Raw genomic sequence first — 23,971 nt, forward strand, 5'->3', positions numbered from 1 at the left:
GACTCATCAGAATAGCTACATTAAACCAAGAGGAAAGGGAGCTACAAATGCAGCATACAAATTAGGATCAGGTAGGCCAGTCGGCCCCTCAGCCTGTCCACTATTTGATAAGAACAACTTTAGCTGCCCTCTGCAAAGGCCTAGTAAGCCACTTACAGCAAGGGCAATTTGGAGCGCTGGCCCCACCAACAATGCCCAAATCCAATCAAATATAAATCTGATTCAATATGGTTTCTACGTATCCCAACTAATCCCATACTGAGTAGGAGCAGCAGTCACAATGGATGGAGATTCCCCAAATCAATATCTCAAATCCCATTTTTACAATGGCATCTTATATTACTCCATGCCAATTTAAGAGTGTGTGTGTGAGAAAGACAGGCAGGCAGAGGGGGAAGACAGAGAGACAGACAGAGAGAGAGAGAGAGACAGAGAGAGAGAGAGAGAGAGAGAGAGAGAGAGAGAAAAAGAGAAGACAGACACAGAAAGGGAGAAAGAAAGAGGGAGAGAGTAGGCAAGTGAGCGAGCAAGCAGACGAAGCATCACACCGTGAGTAGATTCAAAATGATGGAAAAACTTCACAGCAAGTGACATCAAAGCCAGTGATATATTGGTGAATGCTGTTTGCATTTAATCTGCTCAGCACTTTAATCCTGCCATTGTACACAATGAACAGGGCACCAAGATGAGCCCCATGGCAATGGGAGATATGAGTAAGTTAAGATCAGGAACATAAAAGTGTCTTATGAAGGATGCGGGAGTAGGATTAGACTGGGTGGGATATTCAAGGGTGTGGGGAGTGAGGGGGAGAGTGGGATTAGACCGGTAGGATATTAAAGGGTGCGGGAAGTGAGGGGGAGATTGGGATAAGACTCGGTTGGAAATAAAAGGGTGTGGAATTGAGGGGCAGAGTGGGATTATACTGGGTGGGATATTAAAGGGTGCAGGGAGTGAGGGGAGAGTGGGATTAAACCAGGTGGGATGTACGGTAACATAGTGGTTAGCACTGCTGCTTCACAGCTCCACGGCCCTGGGTTCAATTCCTGGCTTGGGTCATTGTCTGTATGGAGTTTGCACATTCTCTTCATGTCTGCATGGGTTTCATCCAGGTGCTCCAGTTTCCTCCCGCAGTCCAAAGATGTGTGGGTTAGGTTGATTGGCCATGCTAAAATTGCCCCTTAGTTACTAGGATGCTTAGGTTAGAGGGATTAGCGGGTAAAATATGTAGGGATACAAGGGTAGGGTCTGGGTGGGATTGTGGTCGGTGCAGACTCGATGGGCCAAAGGGCCTCTTTCTGCACTGTATAATTCTATGATCTACGATTATCTATGTTAAATGGTGCAGGGAGTGAGGGGGTGAGTGGGATTAGACTGGGTGAGGTATTAAAAGGAACAGAGATTGGGAACAGTAGCATTAGGGTGGATGTATTGAAGGATATTGTGAGTGACCAAGTTGGAATTAGACTGTACAAAAAAAAAGCACCAGTGTAAATGTCAGTCTGCATGGTACTATGGTTTTAAATTTTTTGATTAAATGTACATTTTTAAAACCACTAACTAACATTTTTACAGGGGAAAATTTGCAGTGATCTGTGATCTGTCCGAGAGATGCTGTTTTATCACATCCCCAACAGAGTCTGTGATTACAGATGCATGTGAAATGCCCCAGGGCTGAGGGAAGCCCTGGGAAAGGGTTAAAACAAAAAGAGAAGTATTTCAGAGATCTCACTAGAACGCCCTCCAACTGGGTCCCGCCTCCTGCTTATAAAAACCTGATCTCAGCAAAGCCTGAAACACTTGGAGAGAGGCAGAGAAAGATAGAGAGAGAGAGAGAGACACACAGAGGAGAGGACAGACAGTGAGGAGAGAGAGAGAGAAGAGAGAGAAAGGAAAGGTCAGAGGCAGTGACAAAACAAAGTGCAAAACAGAGATCAGAGGGGAAGAACACTTATCTTGGTGGGGAAAGGAAGAGGAGAACCTGAGTGACCTCAGTATGAATTGCTGAAACTTATTTGATTGAATCTCGTCCTCTTTCGAGGGGAAATAAAAATCAAAAGGGAAACGCGAAGGGAGACGCGCTGGGTGAACTAATTCCCAATCGTGCGCAAATGTCTTTTGCCATGCTAAGATCTGTCCCTAGTCGCTGCCTCTACCCGGAGATCAGCATGCTGTCAGAAGGAGATGAAGAACTCGACAGCGAGAGCTCAGGTTCGGAGACATCCTTCAGTCTTGGACCTTATGGTGGTGGAGGAGGAAAGAGGAAGAGGAAAGCCAGGGTACCAGGAGTCATTAGACAGAGACAAGCCGCAAATGCCAGGGAGAGAGACAGGACCAACAGCGTCAACACAGCATTCACAGCCCTCCGGACCCTCATTCCCACCGAGCCTGCCGACAGGAAACTGTCCAAAATAGAGACCCTGCGCTTGGCTTCCAGTTACATCTCACACCTGGATAACGTGTTGCTGCTGGGAGAGGCTGGGGATGGACAACCCTGTCACACTAGCACATCCAGCTACTACCCTGGTAGCAGAGTCACCGAGACAGAGAGCAACCAGCCCAAACAGATCTGCACCTTCTGTCTGAGCAACCAGAGGAGAATGGTAGGTAGTAACTTTCCTAACACTCATGGTCATGTGAAAGCTGACAGCTGTGGTCTAGCCCACAGCCAGGTATCTTTCATTTAGGTAGCACTAGGCTCAGACAATATGTGAGGCAACTTTTAGAACAACAGGCCAAAGCTGTATTTATTTTTTCCAAGTACGTAACATCCTTAATCCACTGTCAAATGAAGAGTCAATGTCTATAATGAGGGCATTTCAAAATAACCACAGCCACAAAACTTCAAGTTGTCTCTCAATCAAATCTGAATAATCTAATGAAGTTTAACCACCTTTACTGCAAATTATTTTTAAAAAAAAATCACACCTTAACCTACACAATAAATGCTTATGAAATGGTCAAACTAACTACGGATGCCCCCAGTTCATTTTCAAATTGTTCTAGATTTCCCAATTCTCTTACAGTTTAGCATGAAGCAGCGTCACACCAGAATTTAATTCATGTTGAAGTTATTGTGCAAACTGTGATTTATAGTATCATACACTGCTGAGTCAAGCAATTCATTATGTGAAGTACTTCAATGCAATATTACACTAACTAAAACCAGTGCAAGTATTAATATCTACTCCTTTCAACCCACCTGCTGGCCCACAGCTTAGAAGGACTCAAAACTAACAGACGATACGACTAATTTGCAAAAGAAAGCTATTAAAAAATATTAAGACGGCTTTCTTTAATTTTGAATTGATTGGTGATATTAAGTCCTGTGTTATATTCCTCAAAAATGCTTCAGTCTTCTCTTCAACTAGTTTCAGATAAACAGCGAAATCTTACAGCAAATCCTCACGGTTGATGTACAATGTCTTTGGACTTGTGTGCCCATCAAACCATAGGAAAATTTCAAGTCGTACAATGCGCAATACCAGATACATCACGTGAGCACTTCACACTCAGCATGAATGCACCACATCAGCAAACAGGGGCAGCCATCACTGCTCACCCATCCTCAAACACACCAGTGCAAGCCGCCGCCATCTTAAACTCAGCAAGACAAAACATCCTTCCCTCAGCTCAGTGCTGCGCCCTTACAATTGCCACTTTTTGTTGAACCAAGGATGGCCGTCAGCTTTGGGTAGATGTAGTGTCCCAAAGCACTACTCTAAGGGGAACAGGGATATGCCCTGGTGTCCTCGCTAAAATTATTCCTCAAGCAACATCAAACACACGAACTGGTCAGTTGTCCTATTTAGTATCTGCAGGGTCTTGCTGTGCCCATTTGGCTGATACATTTGCCTACAAGACAACAATGACTGCACTTCTAAAGTAATGAATAGGTTGCGAGATGCTTAGGGGTTCCCTGTGGATGAGAAATGAGTGTTGAAATGCATGTTGCCCTCAGTGAATCTCTCAATTATTTGGAAGATTATTACTCAATTAAAATTAGAGATGCATTTGCAATCAAACACTGTTTAAACCAGATGAGAACTTGAGTTTCACTACGAAGGGGAATTTTACTTGCCACCCTTCCTACTGAGATAAATGGACGTGCAAAAGGTTGCCAACAAGAAATATGCCGAATTGAATCCCTGGGCTTGAGGAAGATAGGTGGATAACTGTCTGTCTAAACAATTCTCTAAACACAGAGCGAGCAAACCCCTCTGTAGTGCTGGTCAAGGCCTGTTTAATGGTCAAGTCTTCTATACAAGTGACCCACCAGATCTCTCTCTCCCAGTATCACATGTTGTGAGATTTCTTACTGCGCCCACCCCAGTCCAATGCTGGCATCTCCACATCACACCCAGAACATACTCTCTTCCATCCTGAGGTCACGGACTCAACAGCTTCTTCCCTGCTGCCATCAGATTTCGGAATGGTCCTATCACACATTAAGCTGATCACCCCATCAATAACTGTAACACTATATTCTGCACTCTCGCCTTCCCTTCTCCCCTTTGTAGTCTATGAATGGTATGCTTTATCTGGATAGCGTACAAGAAACAATGCTTTTCACTGTATCCCAAAGCACGTAATAGTAATAAATCAATTCAATTCAGAAGCCATCAATTAGGTGTCAATAGATGAAGAGTGGAAGAGAGCTGTGCTAACACACACAATGGGAAATATTAAACTGGCTTTTATGGGACAGATATTCCAATTTTGCATTACATATCAATATCCCTGAAGGATGCTAATAACAGGATAAGGAAGCAGACTCTGTATTGCAGGGAGATTGAAGCTGTCTGCTGAATTTGATAAACATCTCTGGAAGTAATGATTTGCAATGCACGGCTGTAAGCAGATTCTATAATAACTTCCCAAAGGGAACGGGATAAATGAGGAAAAATCACGGGGATGTGTTAGAAGGGCCAGAGTGCGACAAACTCAATCGCACTTTCAAAGTGTCGGCAGATGCATGATAGGTGGATGGTCTCCTTCTGTGCTGAAGGAATCCGTGATTCATTCTATAATTCTAGGCAATGCTGATTGCTACCCACTGGGACGGTGCAGCAAGATCACTTTTACGATTCAGATTCACTCACACTTCCCACTCACTCGCCCACTGTCTGAAAACCAAAATCCCAAAAGTATGGATCCGACTCAAGGCCACGAGTTGCATCAGAGTTCCTGGAATGACATGCAAGGTGAGATCACCCTGTAATACATGATACATTTACACAGACTCATTCAAATAAGAAATCCCAAGGTAATTCACTAAAGTAATCAGACTAAAACACACAGAGACAAAGAGGTAGATATCAGAAAGGGTAACTAAGAGGTGGAGGTTTTAACATGGGTTTGAAAAGGAGGAACAGGAAACGGGCTTGCAGAATGCACATGGGATGCAAATTTAACGACAGAGCTATAGTGAGGACTAGACTGCTAAAAAGATCATCAGTGATAGGGCAAAGGGAGAAATCATGTACTAAAGGACAATTTTTTTGGATGGTTTGAAGTTCAAAGATGTTTACACAGATTGCCATTTCCAAACTCAGTTTTGGGAGCTGAGAGGATTGTTAGTTCTTACTGTGAATGAGGGCAAGTTATGGTGCATCATGCCCCTTTACAATGTAATGGGTTATTTTTAATACGACCCATCCTACACCTGAACTAAACCCAGCAACAACACTGTTTATTAATTGAAGCAATTAGTGTCATTACTTATTACACAGTGAAATTATGGGGCAAGCTTTGGGATTTAGTTTGCACCCAAACAAACAGCAAGGCTTTATTATTCACCCAGCCCCACTACTCCCAGAAAGCAGATAATCATTAGATCAAAAGTGACTGGTTATGGTCTCAATTCAGCCACACGTACTTGTGAAGCACGTACCGATATACCTGCTACATCTTGACTAACTGTCTCCACCACCAGCCTCAACATCACCTGATAAACAAACAATGAATATGTCCTACACCATTTCCCCATGGTGAAGACACCTGATAATCAATTCTGTTCTTCTTTAACGTTCCAGCCCAAAGACTCATCAAAAACAAGAGCTTGTCAACAGGTGACCAAAATATCTGAATAAGTTTTGATTTCGTCATGCTGCTTATTCTTCAGTAATTGGACGTGTACAGAATCATAGAATTATTATACCATAGGAGGCCATTCAGCCCATCATGTCTGCACCAGCTCTCCGAGTGAGCAACTCACTTAGAACATAGAACATAACAGCGTAGAACAGGCCCTTCGGCCCACGATGTTGCGTTGACCAGTTACAAAACAATGACCCACTAACCTAAACCAATCCCTTCTCGTCCATAAACCTATCCACGGATCTCTTAAACGCCCCCAAACTAGGCGCATTTACAACTGCAGCAGGCAGGGCATTCCAATCCCTCACCACCCTCTGGGTAAAGAACCTACCCCTGACATCCGTCCTATAACTACCACCCCTTAGTTTAAAGCCATGCCCCCTCGTGCTAGATTTCTCCATCAGAGGAAAAAGGCTATTACTATCCACCCTATCTAAACCTCTAATCATCTTATATGTTTCAATAAGGTCCCCTCTTAGCCGCCTTCTTTCCAGCGAAAACAACCCCAAATCCCTCAGCCTCTCCTCATAGGACCTCCCCTCCATACCAGGCAACATCCTGGTAAACCTCCTCTGCACCCTCTCCAAAGCCTCCACGTCCTTCCTGTAATGTGGGGACCAGAACTGCACACAGTACTCCAAGTGCAGCCGCACCAGAGTTGTGTACAGTTGCAACATGACGCTGCGACTCCTAAATTCAATCCCCCTACCAATAAACGCCAAGACACCGTATGCCTTCTTAACAACCTTATCTACTTGACTCCCAACTTTCAGGGATCTATGTACACATACACCTAGATCCCTCTGCTCATCCACACTATTCAAAGTCCTCCCGTTAGCCCTATACTCGACACATCTGTTATTCCTACCAAAGTGAATTACCTCACACTTCTCCGCATTAAACTCCATCCGCCACCTCTCGGCCCAGCTCTGCAACCTGTCTAAGTCTTCCTGCAAACTATGACACCCTTCATCACTATCTACCACACCTCCGACTTTGGTGTCATCAGCAAACTTACTAGTCCACCCAACTATACCCTCATCCAGATCATTAATAAAAATTACAAACAGCAGTGGCCCCAAAACAGATCCCTGAGGCACACCACTCGAAACCGAACTCCATGATGAATATTTACCATCAACCACCACCCTCTGTCTCCTATCCGCTAGCCAATTCCTGATCCAATTCTCTAGATCACCCCCAATCCCATACATCTGCATTTTCTGCAGAAGCCTACCATGGTGAACCTTATCAAACGCCTTACTAAAATCCATATACACCACGTCCACTGCCTTACCCCCATCCACCTCTTTGGTCACTTTCTCAAAAAACTCAATAAGGTTAGTAAGGCACGACCTACCCGCCACAAAACCATGCTGACTATCTCCAATCAATTCTTTACTCTCCAAATAACTATAAATCCTATCCCGAATAATTTTTTCTAAAACCTTGCCCACAACAGAAGTGAGACTCACCGGTCTATAATTCCCGGGGAAGTCTCTGTTCCCCTTCTTAAACAATGGGACAACATTCGCTAACCTCCAATCTTCCGGTACTATACCAGAGGCCAACGACGACCTGAAGATCAGAGCCAGAGGCTCTGCAATCACTTCTCTTGCCTCCCAGAGAATCCTGGGGTAAATCCCATCCGGACCAGGGGACTTATCTATTTTCAGACCCTCCAGAATATCTAGCACATCCTCCTTATCAACTGCAACACTGTCAATTGTACTCCCCTGCAATCCAGTGTCCTCCTCAGCTATATCCATGTCCCCTTGTGTGAACACCGAAGAGAAATATTGGTTCAATGCCTCTCCAATCTCCTCCGGTTCCACACATAACTTCCCTCTGCTGTCTATAACTGGCCCTAATCTTGCCCTAACCAACCTTCTGTTCTTAACATACCTATAGAACGCCTTAGGATTCTCCTTAATCCTATCAGCCAAAGTCTTCTCATGTCCTCTTTTAGCCCTTCTTAGCTCACTCTTCAACTCCCTCCTAGCCAATCTAAAGTTTTCTAGTGCACTACCCGAGCCCTCACGTCTCATCCGAACATAAGCCTCCTTTTTCCTCTTAACCAACGAAAAAACTTTTTTGGTGCACCACGGTTCCCTAGCCCTACCAATTCCTCCTTGCCTGACAGGGACATACCTATCACGGACTCGCAGTAGCTGCTCCTTGAAAAAACTCCACATTTCAGACGTTCCCAGTCCCTGTAATCTCCTAGTGCTATCCTCTTGCCTTCTCCCCACAGCCCCGCACATTCTTCCTTTTCAGATAACAGTCTAATTCCCTTTTAAATGTCTCGATTGAAGCTGCCTCTTGGGCAGTGCGTTCCAGACCTTAACCACTCGCTTGTAAAAATGTCTTCTCTTATTTTTTCTTCCTTTGCTAATGACGGATTGAGTTATAAGGAGAGGCTGGAAAGACTGGGACTTTATTCTCTGGCGCATGGGAGGCTGAGAGGTGATCTTATTGTGGTCTAAAATAATGAGGGGCACAGATCAGTTAGATAGTCAATATCTTTTCCCAAAAGTAAGGGATCTAAAACTAAAGGGCACAGGTTTAAGGAGAGAGGGGCGAGATACAAAAGTGTCCAGAGGGGCAGTTTTTTCACACACAGGGTGATGAGTGTCTGGAACAAACTGCCAGAGGTAGTAGTGGGGGGGGGTACAATTTTGTCTTTTAAAAAGCATTTAGATAGTTACATGGGTACGATGGGTATAGAGGAATATGGGCCAAATGCGGGCAATTGGGATTAGCTTAGGGGCTTTTAAAAAAAAAGGGCGACATGGACAAGTTGGGCCGAAAAGCCTGTTTTTATGTTGTAAACCTCTATGACTCTGATATGAAATCTGTGCCCGTTCATTCTCCATCCTTTCACCAGTGGGAACAGGTCTCTCCCTATCTACTATCCAGACCCTTTACTATTTTGAATCTCTATCTGATCCCCTCTCAGCCTCCTCTTCTCCAAGGAGGACAGAGCCAACTTCACCAATCTAAATGTCTCACATTCCTCATCTCAGGGACCGCTCAAGAATTTTTCTGGAACTCTCTCCAGTGCCTCAAGCACGACACTCAGAACTGCACCACATTACTACAGCTGAGGCTGAAGCAGTCTTATATATCAACATAACCTCCCTGCCCTATGCCCCTGCTGATAAACCTCACAATACTGTATCTGTTATTAACTGCATTCTCAACCTGCCCTGCCACCTTCAATTACTTATACACAAGCAGCAGCTCCCTCTGCTCCTGCGCCCAGTTTGGATGTGTACCTTTCATTTCTATTGTCTTTTCACGTTCTTCCGACCAAAACGAGAGCTTCATCATCCATGTGAGGCAGGAGAGAGGAACCCACATCACTCAAAATAAAGCAGTTCTTCTCTGCAGTCACTCTCAATATTACTGTACTGTAGAGTAACTTGTTCCTTATAATCAATCTCAAACTCCCAGCAACCCAAATGCTCCCAGCAGTGACATCCAGAATCTTTTATCCCACTAGTCGATCAGAATGGTTCATAAGAGATGACCACTTGGCTCACTCTGTGCAAGAGTTCTAGTTTCACTCCCCAACTTTTTTGAGTAACCTCAAGTTTTTGAAAGTCATAATTGAATCGCCTTCATCACACTCTCAGGCCGTGCATTCCACTTCCTAACCACTCGCTGTGTACGGTAATTGCGGATCATGGCACCTTTGGTTCTTTTGTTTGTCATCTTAAATCATTGTCCCTGGTTCTCAATTCCTTCGAGAGCAATTGTTCCAATTCCCCAATCTGCAAAAAAGCTCATGTTTGGAACGCCACTATCAAAACTCCATTCAACGTTCTCTTCTCAAAGGAGAACAACCCCAGCCTCTTCAATCTATTCTCAGTATTGAAGTCCCTTATCCGGGAGGTTCACACAAACCTTTCCTGCACTCTAACCACTTCATGTCCTTCCAAAAGTGCGATGCCCACAACTGGGCACACCACTCCAAGTAAGGTCAAACCAGAGTTTCATACAAGTTCATCATAACTTCATTACTGTTATACTCTTGTGCTTCTACCTGTGTTGTAAGAACTCTCACAACACCAGGTTAAAGTCCAACATGTTTATTTGGAAGCACGAGCTTTCAGAGCACTGCTCCTTCATCAAGCATTTAGAGATGCAAGGACTGATTAGGGACAGTCAGCATGGCTTTGAGAGCGGAAAATCATGTCTCACAAATTTGATTGAGTTTTTTGAAGGGGTAAACAAGAAGGTAGAAGAGAGCAGTGCAGTTGATGTTGTCTACACGCACTTTAGCAAGGCCTTTGACAAGGTACTGCATGGTAGGTTGTTGCATAAAGTTAAATCTCACGGGATCTAGGGTGAGGTATCTAAATGGATACAAAATTGGCTTCCTGACAGAAGCCAGAGGGTGGTTGGAGAGGGTTGTTTTTCAAACTGGAGGCCTGTGACCAGCAGTTTGCCTCAGGGATCAGTGCTGGGTCCACTGTTATTTGTCATTTATATTAATGATTTGGATGGGATATAGGGAGCATGGTTAGTAAGTTTGGAGATGACACCAAGATTGGTGGCGTGGTGGACAGTGAGGAAAGTTATCTCCAATTGCAATGGGATCTTGATCAATTGGGCCAGTGGGCTGACGAATGGCAGATGGAGTTTAATTTAGACAAATGCGAGGTGATGCATTTTGGTAGACTGAACCGGGGCAGGACTTACTCAGTTAATGGTAGGGCGAGGGGGAGAGTTACAGAACAAAGAGATCTAGGGGTACAGGTTCATAGCTCCTTGAAAGTGGAGTCACAGGTGGACAGAGCGCTGAAACATGCTTAGTTTCATCAGTCAGAACATTGAATACACGAGTTGGGACGTCTTATTGAAGTTGTACAAGACATTGATAAGGCCACACTTGGAATACAGTTCTGGTCACCCTATTACAGAAAGAATATTATTAAACTAGAAAGAGTGCAGGAAAGATTTACAAGGATGCTAACAGGACTTGATGGATTGAGTTATAAGGAGAGGCTGAATAGACTGGGACGTTTTTCCTCTGGAGCGTAGGAGGCTGAGGGGTGATCTCATAGAGGTATAAAACAATGAAGGGCATAGACAAGGTAGATAGTCAACATCTTTTCCCAAAGGCCCGCGAGTCTAAAACTAGAGGGCATAGGTTTAAGGTGAGAGGAGAGAGATATAAAAGTTGCAAAAGGGGAAATTTTTTCACACAGAGGGTGATGAGTGTCTGGAACAAACTGCCAAAAGGTAGTAGTAGAGGCAGGTACAATTTTGTCTTTTAAAAAGCATTTATATACTTACATGGGTACGTTGGGTATAGAGGGATATGGACCAAATGTGGGCATTTGAGATTAGTTTAGGGGTTTTTAAAAAACAAATAAGGGTGGCATGGGCAAATTGGGCCGAAGAGCCTGTTTCCGTGCTGTAATCCTCTATGACTCTACTCACCATAGTCCAATGCCGGCATCTCCACATCATGGCTATTTATATTGCTCAGGATACCGCATGCCTTATTAACTACATCCTCAATCTGTCCTGTCCCATACCGTGCTGCCAGTGTTCCTTTTATTCCACTGCCTTCAATTTTGCTCAGTATGAAGTCTCAGAACACCAGGTTAAAGTCCAACAGGTTGATTTGGTAGCAAAAGCCACTAGTTTTCGGGGCGCTGCTCCTTCATTTAGGTAAATGGGAGTTCTGTTCATAAACACAGCACGTAGAGACACAAACTCAATTTATAAAATAATGGTTGGAATGCAAATCTTTACAGGTAATCAAGTCTTAAAGGTACAGACAATGTGAGTGGAGAGAGGGTTATGCACAGTTTAAAGAGATGTGTATTGTCTCCAGCCAGGACACTTAGTGAGATTTTGCAAGCCCAGGCAAGTCGTGGGGGTTACAGATAGCATGACATGAACCCAAGGTCCTGGTTGAGGCCATCCTCATGTGTGCGGAACTTGGCTATCAGTCTCTGCTCAGCGACTCTGCATTGCTATGTGTCATGAAGGATGTCTTGGAGAACGCGTACCCGAAGATCAGAGGCCGAATGCCTGTGACTGCTGAAGTGTTCGCCGACAGGGAGAGAACACTCTTGCCTGATGATTGTCAAGCGATGTTCCGTTGTCATAGCGTCTGCATGGTCTCTGTAACGTACCACGTCTCGGGACATCATTTCCTGCAGCGTATCAGATAGACAACGTCGGCCGAGTTGCAAGGGTATGCGCCATGTACCTGGTGGATGGTGTTTCTCACGCGAGATGATGGCATCCGTATCGATGATCCGGCATGTCTTGCAGAGGTTGCTGTGGCAGGGTTGTGTGGTGTCATTGTCAGTGTTCTCCTGAAGGCTGGGTAGTTTGCTGTGGACAATGGTCTGAGGTTGTGCAGTTGTTTGAAGGCAAGAAGTGGGAATATGGGGATGGCCTTGGCGAGATATTCATCTTCAATGACATGTTGAAGACTCCAGAAAAGATTGTCGTAGCTTCTACGCTCCGGGGAAGTACTGGACGATGAAGGGTACTCTGTCCGCCATTTCAATTTTGCTGGCAAGTCTGTTTTGTGGCACTTCAGTAAAAAGTCTGACAACACCAGGTCAACGCTGGCATACCCACATTGTGGCACTTCATCAGAAAACATTTTTCTGGAATGCCATATTCATCACATGAACCACATTAACAACAATTTTTCCTTCAAAAAAATCAGTTCTGGAGCAGAGGGGAAATTTCACAGGTTTGAAAATTTTGCACAAGGAAAGATAGCTTCCACCGCATTGGAAGACAGTAATTTTAACTGGTCAGATAGAGTGTAGACAGACAAATTTCAGACTACGGTTGAGGCAAAGAAATTGTGCTGTTTTAAAGGTTGGTTGGATAAACGTGAAGCCAAGAGAGATACAAGACCTGGAGGAAAGGATAGTATTATTAATTTTGGACTTGTCTAGATAATAGTCAACAATCGGCACAATAGTCAAATGGCCTTCTCCTCTCCTGTCCCATAAACGGGTGGATTCTGAGACCATTTCTCAAATTGAAAACAGGGTTGACACAATGCTGTTAAAGACAAGTGGTGATGGAGTCCATTGCTATTTCTTCAATCTGCTAAGTTACCGTTGGCAGGTTTTAAAAGGAGGTGCACTTTTTGACAATGTTTGCACAGAGATGGACACAGGAAAGATCAGGCTGCTGAGGTTATGATTTGGGAATAACTGGAATCATTTCCAAGATCATGTATTTTCTTGTAGATGCTGGAGCCACTCTTAGGGTTTTAGCAGGAGGGTTCAAACTCCTCCCCATTTATTTGGATGATTCTGAAAGGTGAAAACAACCAGACCATTCCGCAGAATCATACTGGATGCGAAACATTCACTCACTTTCTCTCTCCACAGATACGACCAGACCTGCTGAGATTTTCCAGCATTTTTCATTTCTGACCATTTTGATTGAAATATGCGAATTAGCAAAGAGAAAATTGGACTCCAAAAGGACATAGGGAGGCAAGGAGAAGAAATGTATTTACCTCCAGTTGTCAGGACAGGGAAAGCCCAGACAGAAACAATGGCAGGCACCAAATCCACAAGCACTTTACAAAATGAAAGTGGTTAAATATTCAAAAAGGATTAATTTAAAGAAGGGACAGGTGTGAACAGCTCTTCCTTCAGAGGCACAATAAGCTGAATCCTTTCGTTGTAAAATTCACTGCAGTCCCGCAGCTTCCATAGTTCCAGCTTTGGATTGTGGGTGGCACAAGGCTTGACCTGGCAAACCCTTAGGTATTTAATGGACAATTATATACACACATACCCCTTGGAATGTAATGCACTGTGCGCTTTGTAACGTAGTAACACATCATGGTCATACACCATGTGTCTTATCCACTTTCGGCAGCATCCTCCCCTCCTACATCTCGGTGCTGTGATGGGGAATAATGCAAGAGAGCCCAGAAACATCCCATGCCCTTCCACACTGAACAGTTTCAAACTGAACCCTGATTAATTCCACCTTCAGTTTCAGGCAATAACCATCCCTAATTCACATCTCATATGATTCATGAAGTGATGTGATTAACTGGGAGATTGATTGCTTTTCACAATACTCTCTCCTGGATAATGTTGACTAACCAGAAGGAAGGTGACAATGGCTTGATTTAATACAAACAACTTCAAAATATTCACTCTAGGCTTAGAACTGACAGCAGAGCAGAAATAAGATGCATGATACAAAATTACAATCATTAGTGGCTGCAGGTCTTGGGCCTACTCTGGTGAAGATGAGGATGATGTACCAGCTTGTTGAAGGCTTATTCACTCTGCTCCCTTTCTCCCAGTTCAAGCCTAGGTGACCAGAATACAGTAACATATATGGGGCAGAGTGATTAGCACTGCTGCCTTACAGCACCAGAGACCTGGGTTCAACTCCCTGCTTGGGTCACTGTGTGTGGCATCTGCATGTTCTCCCTGTGTCCGTGTGGGTTTCCTCCGGGTGCTCCAGTTTCCTCCCACAGCCTGAAAGACGCGCTGGTTAGGTACATAGGCGCCTGTTCGGGTCAGAGTGTCGTGACTGAGGGAATTTCACAGTAACTTCATTGCAGTTTTAATGTAACCCTTACTTGTGGCTAATAAATAAAATTTACTATTACTTTGCTTTATATTTCAAATTGGAAATGAAGAGCAAACTAAATTAATTCCCTTCTTTCCGATGAGATGTGTACATAACACGTATAAAATATAACACAGGAATACCTTTCAGCTGCCAGAATTTCCCCACAGATTCTCTTTTTGCTGTCCTGCTACCTGCACTGGCGCTGTCAGATTGGGGTTTCAGGAAAGATTTGTTTTCAATTTACAGAGCCTCCCTGCTTCACTTTTACATTCTTTGTGTTGTGACACCCATGCTGAGGAAAAACGTTCGAAGAACGGCTAAAACACCCTTAGCCTTGGAATCTCTGCAGGCTGCTTTGCTCTTTCCTTTAACAGGAGCAACACATTCACAATGGTGATAAACATCCGATAGGGGAAAGCTTCAGGTGCAATCCTCTGCAGAGTGTTACTTACTGAATTGCTATGCATTTTCAGTAATTCTAGTGTGCTCCCTCCCAGCAGACGGTAGATTCTCGTCAGTGAGACGAGGTGCAATAGTTTCTAAAGAAGACTATTAATCAAGCTCAAAGTGACAGCTTGAGAATTTACAATTTTTTTTAAATCTAGAAACAAAATGCCAGTCTCAGTTACAGTCACCAATCTGCTGGACTGTTGTAAAAATCCAACGGGTTAGTTAAGGTCTTTCAGAGGAGGAACCAACTGTCCTTGCGCAATCTAGGCTTGCACACGACGTTCAACCCACACCAACATGGTTAACTCCTGAAGAACAGCAATCTTGTACATTGATTTATGGTACTGTGCCTTTATGCACAGTAGTTGCAAAATAAAAAGGGAAAACTACAAAAAAAAAGAGCAGAAAGTGCTGGAAATACCCAGCCTGTCAGGCATCATCTGCAGAGAGAAAAAGAAGGGATAATGTTTCAAGTCAATGATCCTTCGTTCTAATGAAGGGTCAGCATCTAGAAATGTTAACTCCATTTCTCTGCTGCCTGGCCTGACCTGCCAACTATTTCCAGCATTTGCTGTTTTTTTTATATTTCAGATTTCCAGCATCTGCAGTATTTTGCTTTTGTGACGTGGTGAACTCAACTTCCCTTAGCAAGTCACTCAGTTGCATCAAACCCCTATAAAAATGAACATGACCGTTGCCACACGGACTGCAGTAAATCACAAGCCTTAGCTGAGCTGTGATGGATCAATGGATAACATCCTTGCATATATACAGAAATCATAAAACTAAGATTTCGGAGCAGAAGTAGGCTATTCAGCCCATCGAGTCTGATCCACTATTCAATGAGATCATGACTGATCTGATAATCTCCTCAACTCTACTTTCTCACCTTATCCCCCACAGCCCCCAAGTCACTTACTGATTGAATATTAAATCATGTGCAGTACACCTACTATAGGCGAGAATACAAATGGTAAACAGATAAAAAAGGCATTTCATCCTGGTATCTTCTCTCCTTCTTCCTGCACCTGGTTGATGTTCAACATCAAGGCATCCCTACATGATGGGTAGGATTTCCTTCAGTGTTCAAAGACCAATCCAGGATTTTATAACCAACAGTTTCAGATGTGTGTTAATGATTCAACGCAAGACATCCAAAAAATTGTGGTGAATCTTACAAGTACTATATTGAGGTTTCTCATTGGGAGATTATTGTATCAAGCGATCCTCCACCAAATTGAAAAAAGTTGCACTGGTACCAAAAGGCTTGAGAGTTCGGAAGAGGGAATGAGAAGCAAAGTGAGTGAAATACAGGACAGTGTGATGCGCAACCAAGAGCAATGGCAAGATATGCAGGTGAGGTAGATTGGCCATGATCAGTGCATGGGGTTACAGGGGTGGGTTGAAGAGTGCAACTAGATAGACTGCTTTTTCAGGGGCCGGTGCAGACTCAATGTACTGAATGGCCTCCTTCTGCACTGCAGGGATTTTATGGATAAATAAGAGCAAGAACAAGTGAGGGCACAAGTGGCACAGTGATCTTCATTCTTGCACATACAAAAAACTTGAATGGAACCTACCCATGTTTGTAAATCAAGAAAAGAAAGAAATCTACTTCACACTGTGTATTTAAAATGAGCTGAAGACTGCCCTCCATGGTCTCCCTCACTCAACCAACCTACTGCCATCCGCAATCAGTTCCCCCTTACATGCTATGTACTATATACCACTATGGAAACATTGAGCAGCATCTATTCTTCTTCTTCTTCTCCTCCTCCTCCTCCTCCTTCTTCTTCCCCCCCCCACTGAGAGATGGGTCAGCAACTTGTAACAAGAAAATCACTAAAGTAACATTTTTGATAATAAATTATAAACAGAATATCATTGGAGGCAGATTCTGTCTGTGCAGCTTATACAAGTAGGTGTGCCACCCTGTGGGATTGGTTAGCTCATTTGGTTGGACAGCTGGTTTCTGATGCACAACGATGCCAACAGCATGAGTTCAATTCCTGTACTGAATGAGGTTTCTCATAAAGGCTCCACCTTCTTAACCTTGCACCTCACCTGAGGTGTGGTGACCTTCAGGTTAAATCGCCACCAGTCAGCTCTCCCCCTTCACACCTACGATCATCTGGAACTAAAGCAAATTGACTTTTTTTTCCAAAAACAACACCTGTCTCTCAGAAACCACCCCTCCGCCTCCCCCCCACACCCCCGACCCCTCCCCACCAGTTCACGGCCTCACTCAGACAAAACAGAGACACAAAGACAGGTAGAAGCAGCACAAAGGCTTCACTGAGACTTGGGAGGTAAAGCTGGCATACACTCAAGTGGAACAGAAAGAAAATCACGGCAGGCTTTTTAAAAAAAACCTTACAACCGTGGTGAATTTTAATCAAAAATTAAAGTACACTTAACAGGCAGGCTGCCAGTGTTGAGAGATGGACGCAAGGTGGTTTTCTATAGCGAAGTTGCTTGGGAGAGGAAACCAAAGAAGTGAATTCTATGCATTGTGTCATACATGCCTGAGGTACTTGGGCAAGTCTCAACTTCAGGAGGTGAATTTTCTGAAAAAACAGAATCCTCCTCATCACTCCCCCACCACACTCACTACTGAGGCGAGCCCCTCTTGACCAGTGGAGCACAGTCTAGGCCAACTACAGGACTGAGCTGAGACTGAATGTTGGCATCAACAAAATGTGAACACTGTTGAAAAGAGAGACATGCTGTCAAAGCTTACTGTCTTGCACTCACCAGGACAAACAGAAGAGTGCCAAATATCAAACGATCCCAACAACTTCTACTGCAAGAGAAAAGGGGCACTCACCTGCTTTCTGCAAGCTAAAGAAATATGTTCAAATTGTGAACCTTCTTTGAATAACCTGGGAGTTTTTGATGTGATTTATTATTGTCACACGTATTAGCATACAGTGAAAAGTATTGTTTCTTGCGCGCTATACAGACAAAGCACACCGTTCATAGAGAAGAAAATGAGAGGGTGCAGAATGTAGTGTTACAGTCATAGCTAAGGTGTAGGGAAAGATCAACTTAACATGAGGTAGGTCCATTCAAAGGTCTGATAGCAGCAGGGAAGAAGCTCTTCTTGAAATCGGTTGGTACATGACCTCAGAATTTTATATCTTTTTCCCAAAGGAAGAAGGTGGAAGAGAGAATGTCCAGGCTGCGTGGGGTCCTTGATTATGCTGGCTGCTTTGCCGAGGCAGTGGGAAATATAGACAGAGTCAGTGGATGGGAAGCTGGTTTGAGGAATCTACAGTTCCCCATTGCTTTTTCCATGGCAACTCCACAGCAAAAGTCAACTTGCCAACCAGTGCCATTTCCTCCTATAGTACAAATAGTGATCATTTGAAATTTGGCATTCTCACCTCCTCATGAGTGCAAGAAAAGTTTTGATTACTTGAATATTGCTGGAAAGTAGTTTTGGACATATGCATCTATATTTAGGATGTGGGCAACATTGGCACAGCAGTATTTACTGTGCAGTCCGCTAGCCTCGGAAGTATTAAGAAATCAGCTGGTAACATGAGACTGTTGGTCGGTCAGGCCGGGTAGGGAAGGCAGAGGTTCATGAACCACTTAGGTTTTCAGCGACAGCTTTCCACAGATTTTTTTTTTTAAATATAAACTGGTGCCAGATCATAATTGCTGTATTTATTAAACTCAATTTCACAATTTCCCGAGTGAGATATGAACTGTCAGTCTCTGGACAGGAAAGAAGAGATGTAGTCAGGAACAAACACATTATTGTGACATGTGGTTGTGAGTGAGGCTGAGTCTTTTCAGATAAAAGTGCTTCACTTGTACCACCCTGAGCAATCAGACATGCAAACAGAGTTGGTTACCACTGTCACAGTGCAGGATGCTGACCCTCCAACCTAATCAGTTAACTTCAAACTAGGGCAGCACAGTGGTTAGCACAGCTGCCTCTCAGCGCCAGGGACCTGGGTTCAAATCCTTGGGTCACCGTGTAGAGTTTGCACGTTCTCCTGAGTCTGCGCGCGTTTCCTCCGGTTTCCTCCCACAGTCCAAAGATGTGCAGCCATGCTAAATTGCCCCTTTGTGTCAGGGGATTAGCAGGGTAAACAGGCTATGGGAATAAGACCTGGGTAGGATTGTGGTCGGTGCAGACTCAATGAGCCGATTGGCCTCCTTCTGTTCTGTAGGTATTCTATGATTCTGTAACTTATAACATACACCACTCCCCCCCCATCAGTTGGCCTCAATCGGTAGCGTACTTTCTCGGGAGTCAGAAAATTGTGGATTCATGTCCCAGTCGAGGATATAATTCAATTCAACACTCACAGTGCTGTACTGAGTAACAGATTTCAGCCAAGGGATTAAACTCTGTTTCTCCTGATAGCAGATTTAAAAGATTCTGCAGCACTTTGAGGAGTCCTTTCGTATACTGTACAGCACGATTCCCTGAAAACAATTCTGCTGGAAACTGATGTATTGGTCATTTAGCTGCCTGCTGTTACTGGGTTAATGCTGATGAAACCTGGTTGTTACATTTAACGACATGATAGCAGTCACTGCATTTTCAAAGTAATCAATTGTCCAGCTACTAAAGTGCAATAGACAATCTATTGCCAAATATTAAGATCCCATTCACAATGCCCTGGGGTCTGCTAATGAAGTATTATTTGCAATCTGTGTAACAAAACCTTCCTGTCAAGTTAGACATGAAATAAGAAAGCAAAAAGACTGCTCCTGTTACAGAGGCGTTTGTATCATTACCAGGACCTCCTTAGCACATTGCTTTGCACTGCAGATAAGGTTAATAACTGGAGGCCGGAGAATTCTATAAAGAAGGGCACTGTCAGTTTTAAGAAGTTACTCAAGTGTTGTGTGGGTGCCAGACAAGTGGGCTGTAAATCAGAATCTTCCATAACAATGTTCTGGCGACAGGCTGCCTCAAGAGGAGTCTATTACAACATGCCAGGCACCTGTTATGGATGGATATTATGGATGGTGCACCTACAGCAGTTCAAGTTGGTAATGCGCTACCACCATCTCCAGGGTATCAGGAATAGCCAGCAACGTCCACAACCCAACAGTGAATGAAAAAACTCTGTCCTACTGGTCTCCCCGGGGGTGAGAGTGGAGTCGGTCCCAGAGATCATTTCATTTCCTCCCACTGGGTGAAGCCACCAGATTTTGCCTTCCATTGAGCATCCATGTGCACTGCAGGCCCAAGAACTCAGCATACAGAGAGTCGCCACACAGTAAGGTGGCATACCTGCTAATCAGCACCAAGCTCCAGTCAGATCAGAGACAGAATTGAGACCAGTCAGCCTGGAGTATCTAACTTAGCACAACTAAATTAAACCTCAGTAGGAGTGGGGGAGGAATGAAATGAAAGGCTCTTGTTTTTCAATCAGGTTCTCCTGAGTCTCAGCATGAGCGAAAAAAAGTTTCCAACCCCATTTTTCTAGGCAGCCACAAATCAAACTAACGCATCACACATGTCTGAAAGCTGAAGAGGTGCGATAGGAGTTTTCGCTGTGTGGTTTTTTTCGCCTCAGCTTCCTGAGCTGTCAAACCTCTCAATCAAGGTGCAGGCGGTGGGGAAAAACATTAAAACCTGGAACAAAGGGCAAGTGGGGAGTTTGGAGGGCTGGGAGTGGGAGAGATAGAGTGCTGCAATCACGGAGTGTGGTGGGGCCAATGCTTCAACTCCAAGTATTGCTCAAATCCAGATGTAGTGACAGCAGCAGCTGCACCTTGTCACCTGCGGCACGGTAGCACAGTGGTTAGCACTGCTGCCTCACAGCGCCAGGGACCCAGGTTCAATTCCCAGCTTGGGTCACTGTCTACACGTTCTCCCCGTGTTTACATGAGTTTCCTCTGGTGCTCCTGTTTCCTCCCACAGTCCGAAAGTCGTGCTGGTTAGGTACGTCGACCATGCTAAATTCTCCCTTGGTGTGCCCGAACAGGCACCAGAATGCTGCAACCAGGGGATTTTCACAGTAACTTCATTGCAATGTTAATGTAAGCATATTTGTGACTAATAAATAAACTTTAACTTTTGCATGTCAACAGATTCAACTAAACTCAATATACCCACGCAAAGCTCATAGGCAAGTCGCGTTAGTGGGGACATGATTGCTACACAGGGCAAGGGCGAGTTAGGGAACTAGATTTCAATCCCTAGTCGGGACAAATAATCAAGCACAGGACATCTGACTGGGAGAAATTCAAGTCACAACCCTCGCAAGAAACCAGTGTTCTCTCCACACGAGGAAGAGCACAGCAGCAGCCCTTCCATCACTTTCACCATTTCAAACCACTGCCAACTAAGCTTTACATATAGTCAATGTCACCAATGCACAGAAATGTAGGAAATAGGAGCAGGAGGGGGGGGCCATTTGGCCCTTTGAGCCTGCTCCATCATTCATTATGATCATTGCTGACCTTCCAACTCAATAGCCTGATCTGCCTTCTCCTCCATATCCTTTGATCCCCTTCACAACCAAAGTTAGACAGATGGCAACCACAGAAAGGGGAGGCTTTAATGAGTTGTTGCAGAGGACTGGGGGGGGGGGTCGTTGCAGCAAGCTGATAGATAGAGCTCCAATGACTGAAAGCTGGGGTCAACCCACTCACATACAACACAGCTTAGCAGTGCATGAAGGTACAGTCACACTGGCGCCTAAAATGAAAACAAACTCAAATCCATCTCCTTTCTTCTCACAGAACAAAGACCGGGACAGAAAGAACACGATTCGAAGTTAACCAAGATGTCAGTGACCCCGCCCATGGACTTTGCGAGCTGGCGGCAGACTCCAAGGGAGAGCAGCACCAAAACTGCACCCGCCTGGAAGAGAAAGAAAATTAACTGCGAGCGTGTTGAGGACGAAGCTAAAAAATATGCAGGAGGACAAAAAGGTGACAGCAAAAACCTCGACACCTGGGCCATGCTGGACTTAGCGAATCCTCCAGACACTGACAGAGTTTTCAGCCTGCTCCTTTGCAGAATGAAGATGCCAGCACACAGCCACACTGGTGACACAGCTGAACTGCTGCTGGAAGCTGGCACCAAGGAGGCCATTCAAAAAAAATCATGACAAAACTACAAAAAAGTGGCTTCAAGTATCAGGAAAAAAAAACTTTCATTACATGATTAACTTCATCAAATGCTGGGGCTGTCATGTAATAAATATGTAATATAAGAAAATCAATTTTGTACATAAAATAAAAATCTCAACTCTCCATGCTTTCTTTCCTGTGGTTTATTTGGGGTGTAATCATGGTTATGGGGGGTTACGTTAGAGAGCCAGGGGTCACAAGCTCCAATTCTGATAAATCTGGGCTGACCGTGAAATGGTTGTAAAGGCCTCGAGGCCATGGAAGCTGCTACCTCTATGCCAGCCTTCGGCAGGGTGGGAGGGGGAACACTGACTCTGGAATTCCAGAGGTACTCAATATTTTCAACACACTAAGAATTCTGTTCATTCTTCAGCTATCAATGCCTCAGCATTCAACCTTCTGAGAGTGATTTACGGCACGGGGACACCATTCGGTCCATCAGGTTCATGCTGGCGCTCAGTGGAGCAATTAGTCCCACTCTGTTGGCTGATCCCCTTGGTCGCTGCAGGTCCATTTCCCTCAACTGCCCATCCAATTTCCTTTAGCGATCATTACTTCCCTTCCATCATCCTCGTAGCCAGCAATTTCCAGATCACCATTCACTGCATGAAAACGTTCTTTCTTCTATTCCCCCAGCATGTCTTGTCCAAAATGTTAAATCACGTCCCCCACGATTGGAACAGTTTTCTCTCTTGCCTACATTAGCCAAACCCATTATAATCTCGTACAACTCTTCCAAATCTTCCCTCAATCTCCCTTGCTCAAAAGGAGAACAACCACAGCTTTTCCATCCTAACCTTCTAACTCAATCCCTCTTGATAAATCTCCTCTGCACTCCTTCAAGGACCTTTGTGTACACCCTGAAGTGTGGTGACCATACATGGACACAATACTCTAGTTGGGACCTAACCAGAGCTTCATAAAGGCTCAGGATAACTCCCCTGCTTTAGTACTCAATACATTTATTTCTGAAATTCAGGATCCCATAAGCTTTGCCAGCCACTCTCTACGTTCTGCCACTTTCAAAGATTAATCCACGTACATCCCTAGGTCCCTCTATCCCTGTACATGCTTTAGAACGATGCCACTAAGTCTAGTTTGAGTTTATTTATTAGTGTCACAAGTGGGCTTACATTAACACCTCAATCAAGTCATTGTTAAAATCCTCTAGTCGCCACACTCCAATGCTGTTTACTGAGGGAGAATTTAGCATGCTCAAAGTGCCTAACCAGCACATCTTTCGGACTGTGGGAAGAAACCAGAGCACCCGGAGGAAACCAATGCAGACACAGGGAGAACGCTGTACAGTCACCAAAGCACGGGAATCAAACTCAGGTCTCTGGCGCTGTGAGGCAGCAGTGCTAAAACTATGCCAACGGGTGGCACGGTGACAGTGCAAGGGTCCGAGATTTTTTTTTTTAAAAATACAGTAAATTATTTATTTTCTTTATCCTTTTATGGGAAGTGGGGGTTGCTGTCAATCCCCAATTACTCTTGAACTGAAAGGCTTGCCTGGCCATTGCAGAGGATAGTTATGAGTTAATCACATTGCTATGGGTCTGGAGTCACATGCACATTGGTACTGACACTAGGATCCTTGTGTACACGAGGCAGTTGTCCTCCCAACTCTTTTACATGGCTCAGAAACTTGGACGCCATAAAGGTGCCATCTCAAGGCCCTGGAGAGGTACCATCAACACCGTCTGAGACAGATTCT

The 23,971-nt window shown here is 44.4% G+C and overlaps 2 protein-coding genes across 2 annotated transcripts in view; one reads left to right on the plus strand and one right to left on the minus strand.

The window, feature by feature from the left end:
- The window catches only part of bop1 (BOP1 ribosomal biogenesis factor), a 161,214-nt gene that overhangs the window by 69,203 nt on the left and 68,040 nt on the right, over positions 1–23,971 (minus strand). The gene's annotated exons all lie outside the window — the stretch shown is intronic.
- Positions 1,859–22,301, plus strand: scxa (scleraxis bHLH transcription factor a). Its single transcript, XM_080217775.1, has 2 exons — positions 1,859–2,600; positions 21,862–22,301. Exons 1-2 carry the CDS (start codon positions 2,109–2,111, stop codon positions 21,898–21,900), a joined length of 531 nt encoding a protein of 176 aa, XP_080073901.1. The 5' UTR covers positions 1,859–2,108; the 3' UTR covers positions 21,901–22,301.

Source organism: Carcharhinus amblyrhynchos, chromosome 2 (genome assembly GCF_965287045.1).
Source record: "Carcharhinus amblyrhynchos chromosome 2, sCarAmb.v2.hapA, whole genome shotgun sequence".
Taxonomy (NCBI): domain Eukaryota; kingdom Metazoa; phylum Chordata; class Chondrichthyes; order Carcharhiniformes; family Carcharhinidae; genus Carcharhinus; species Carcharhinus amblyrhynchos.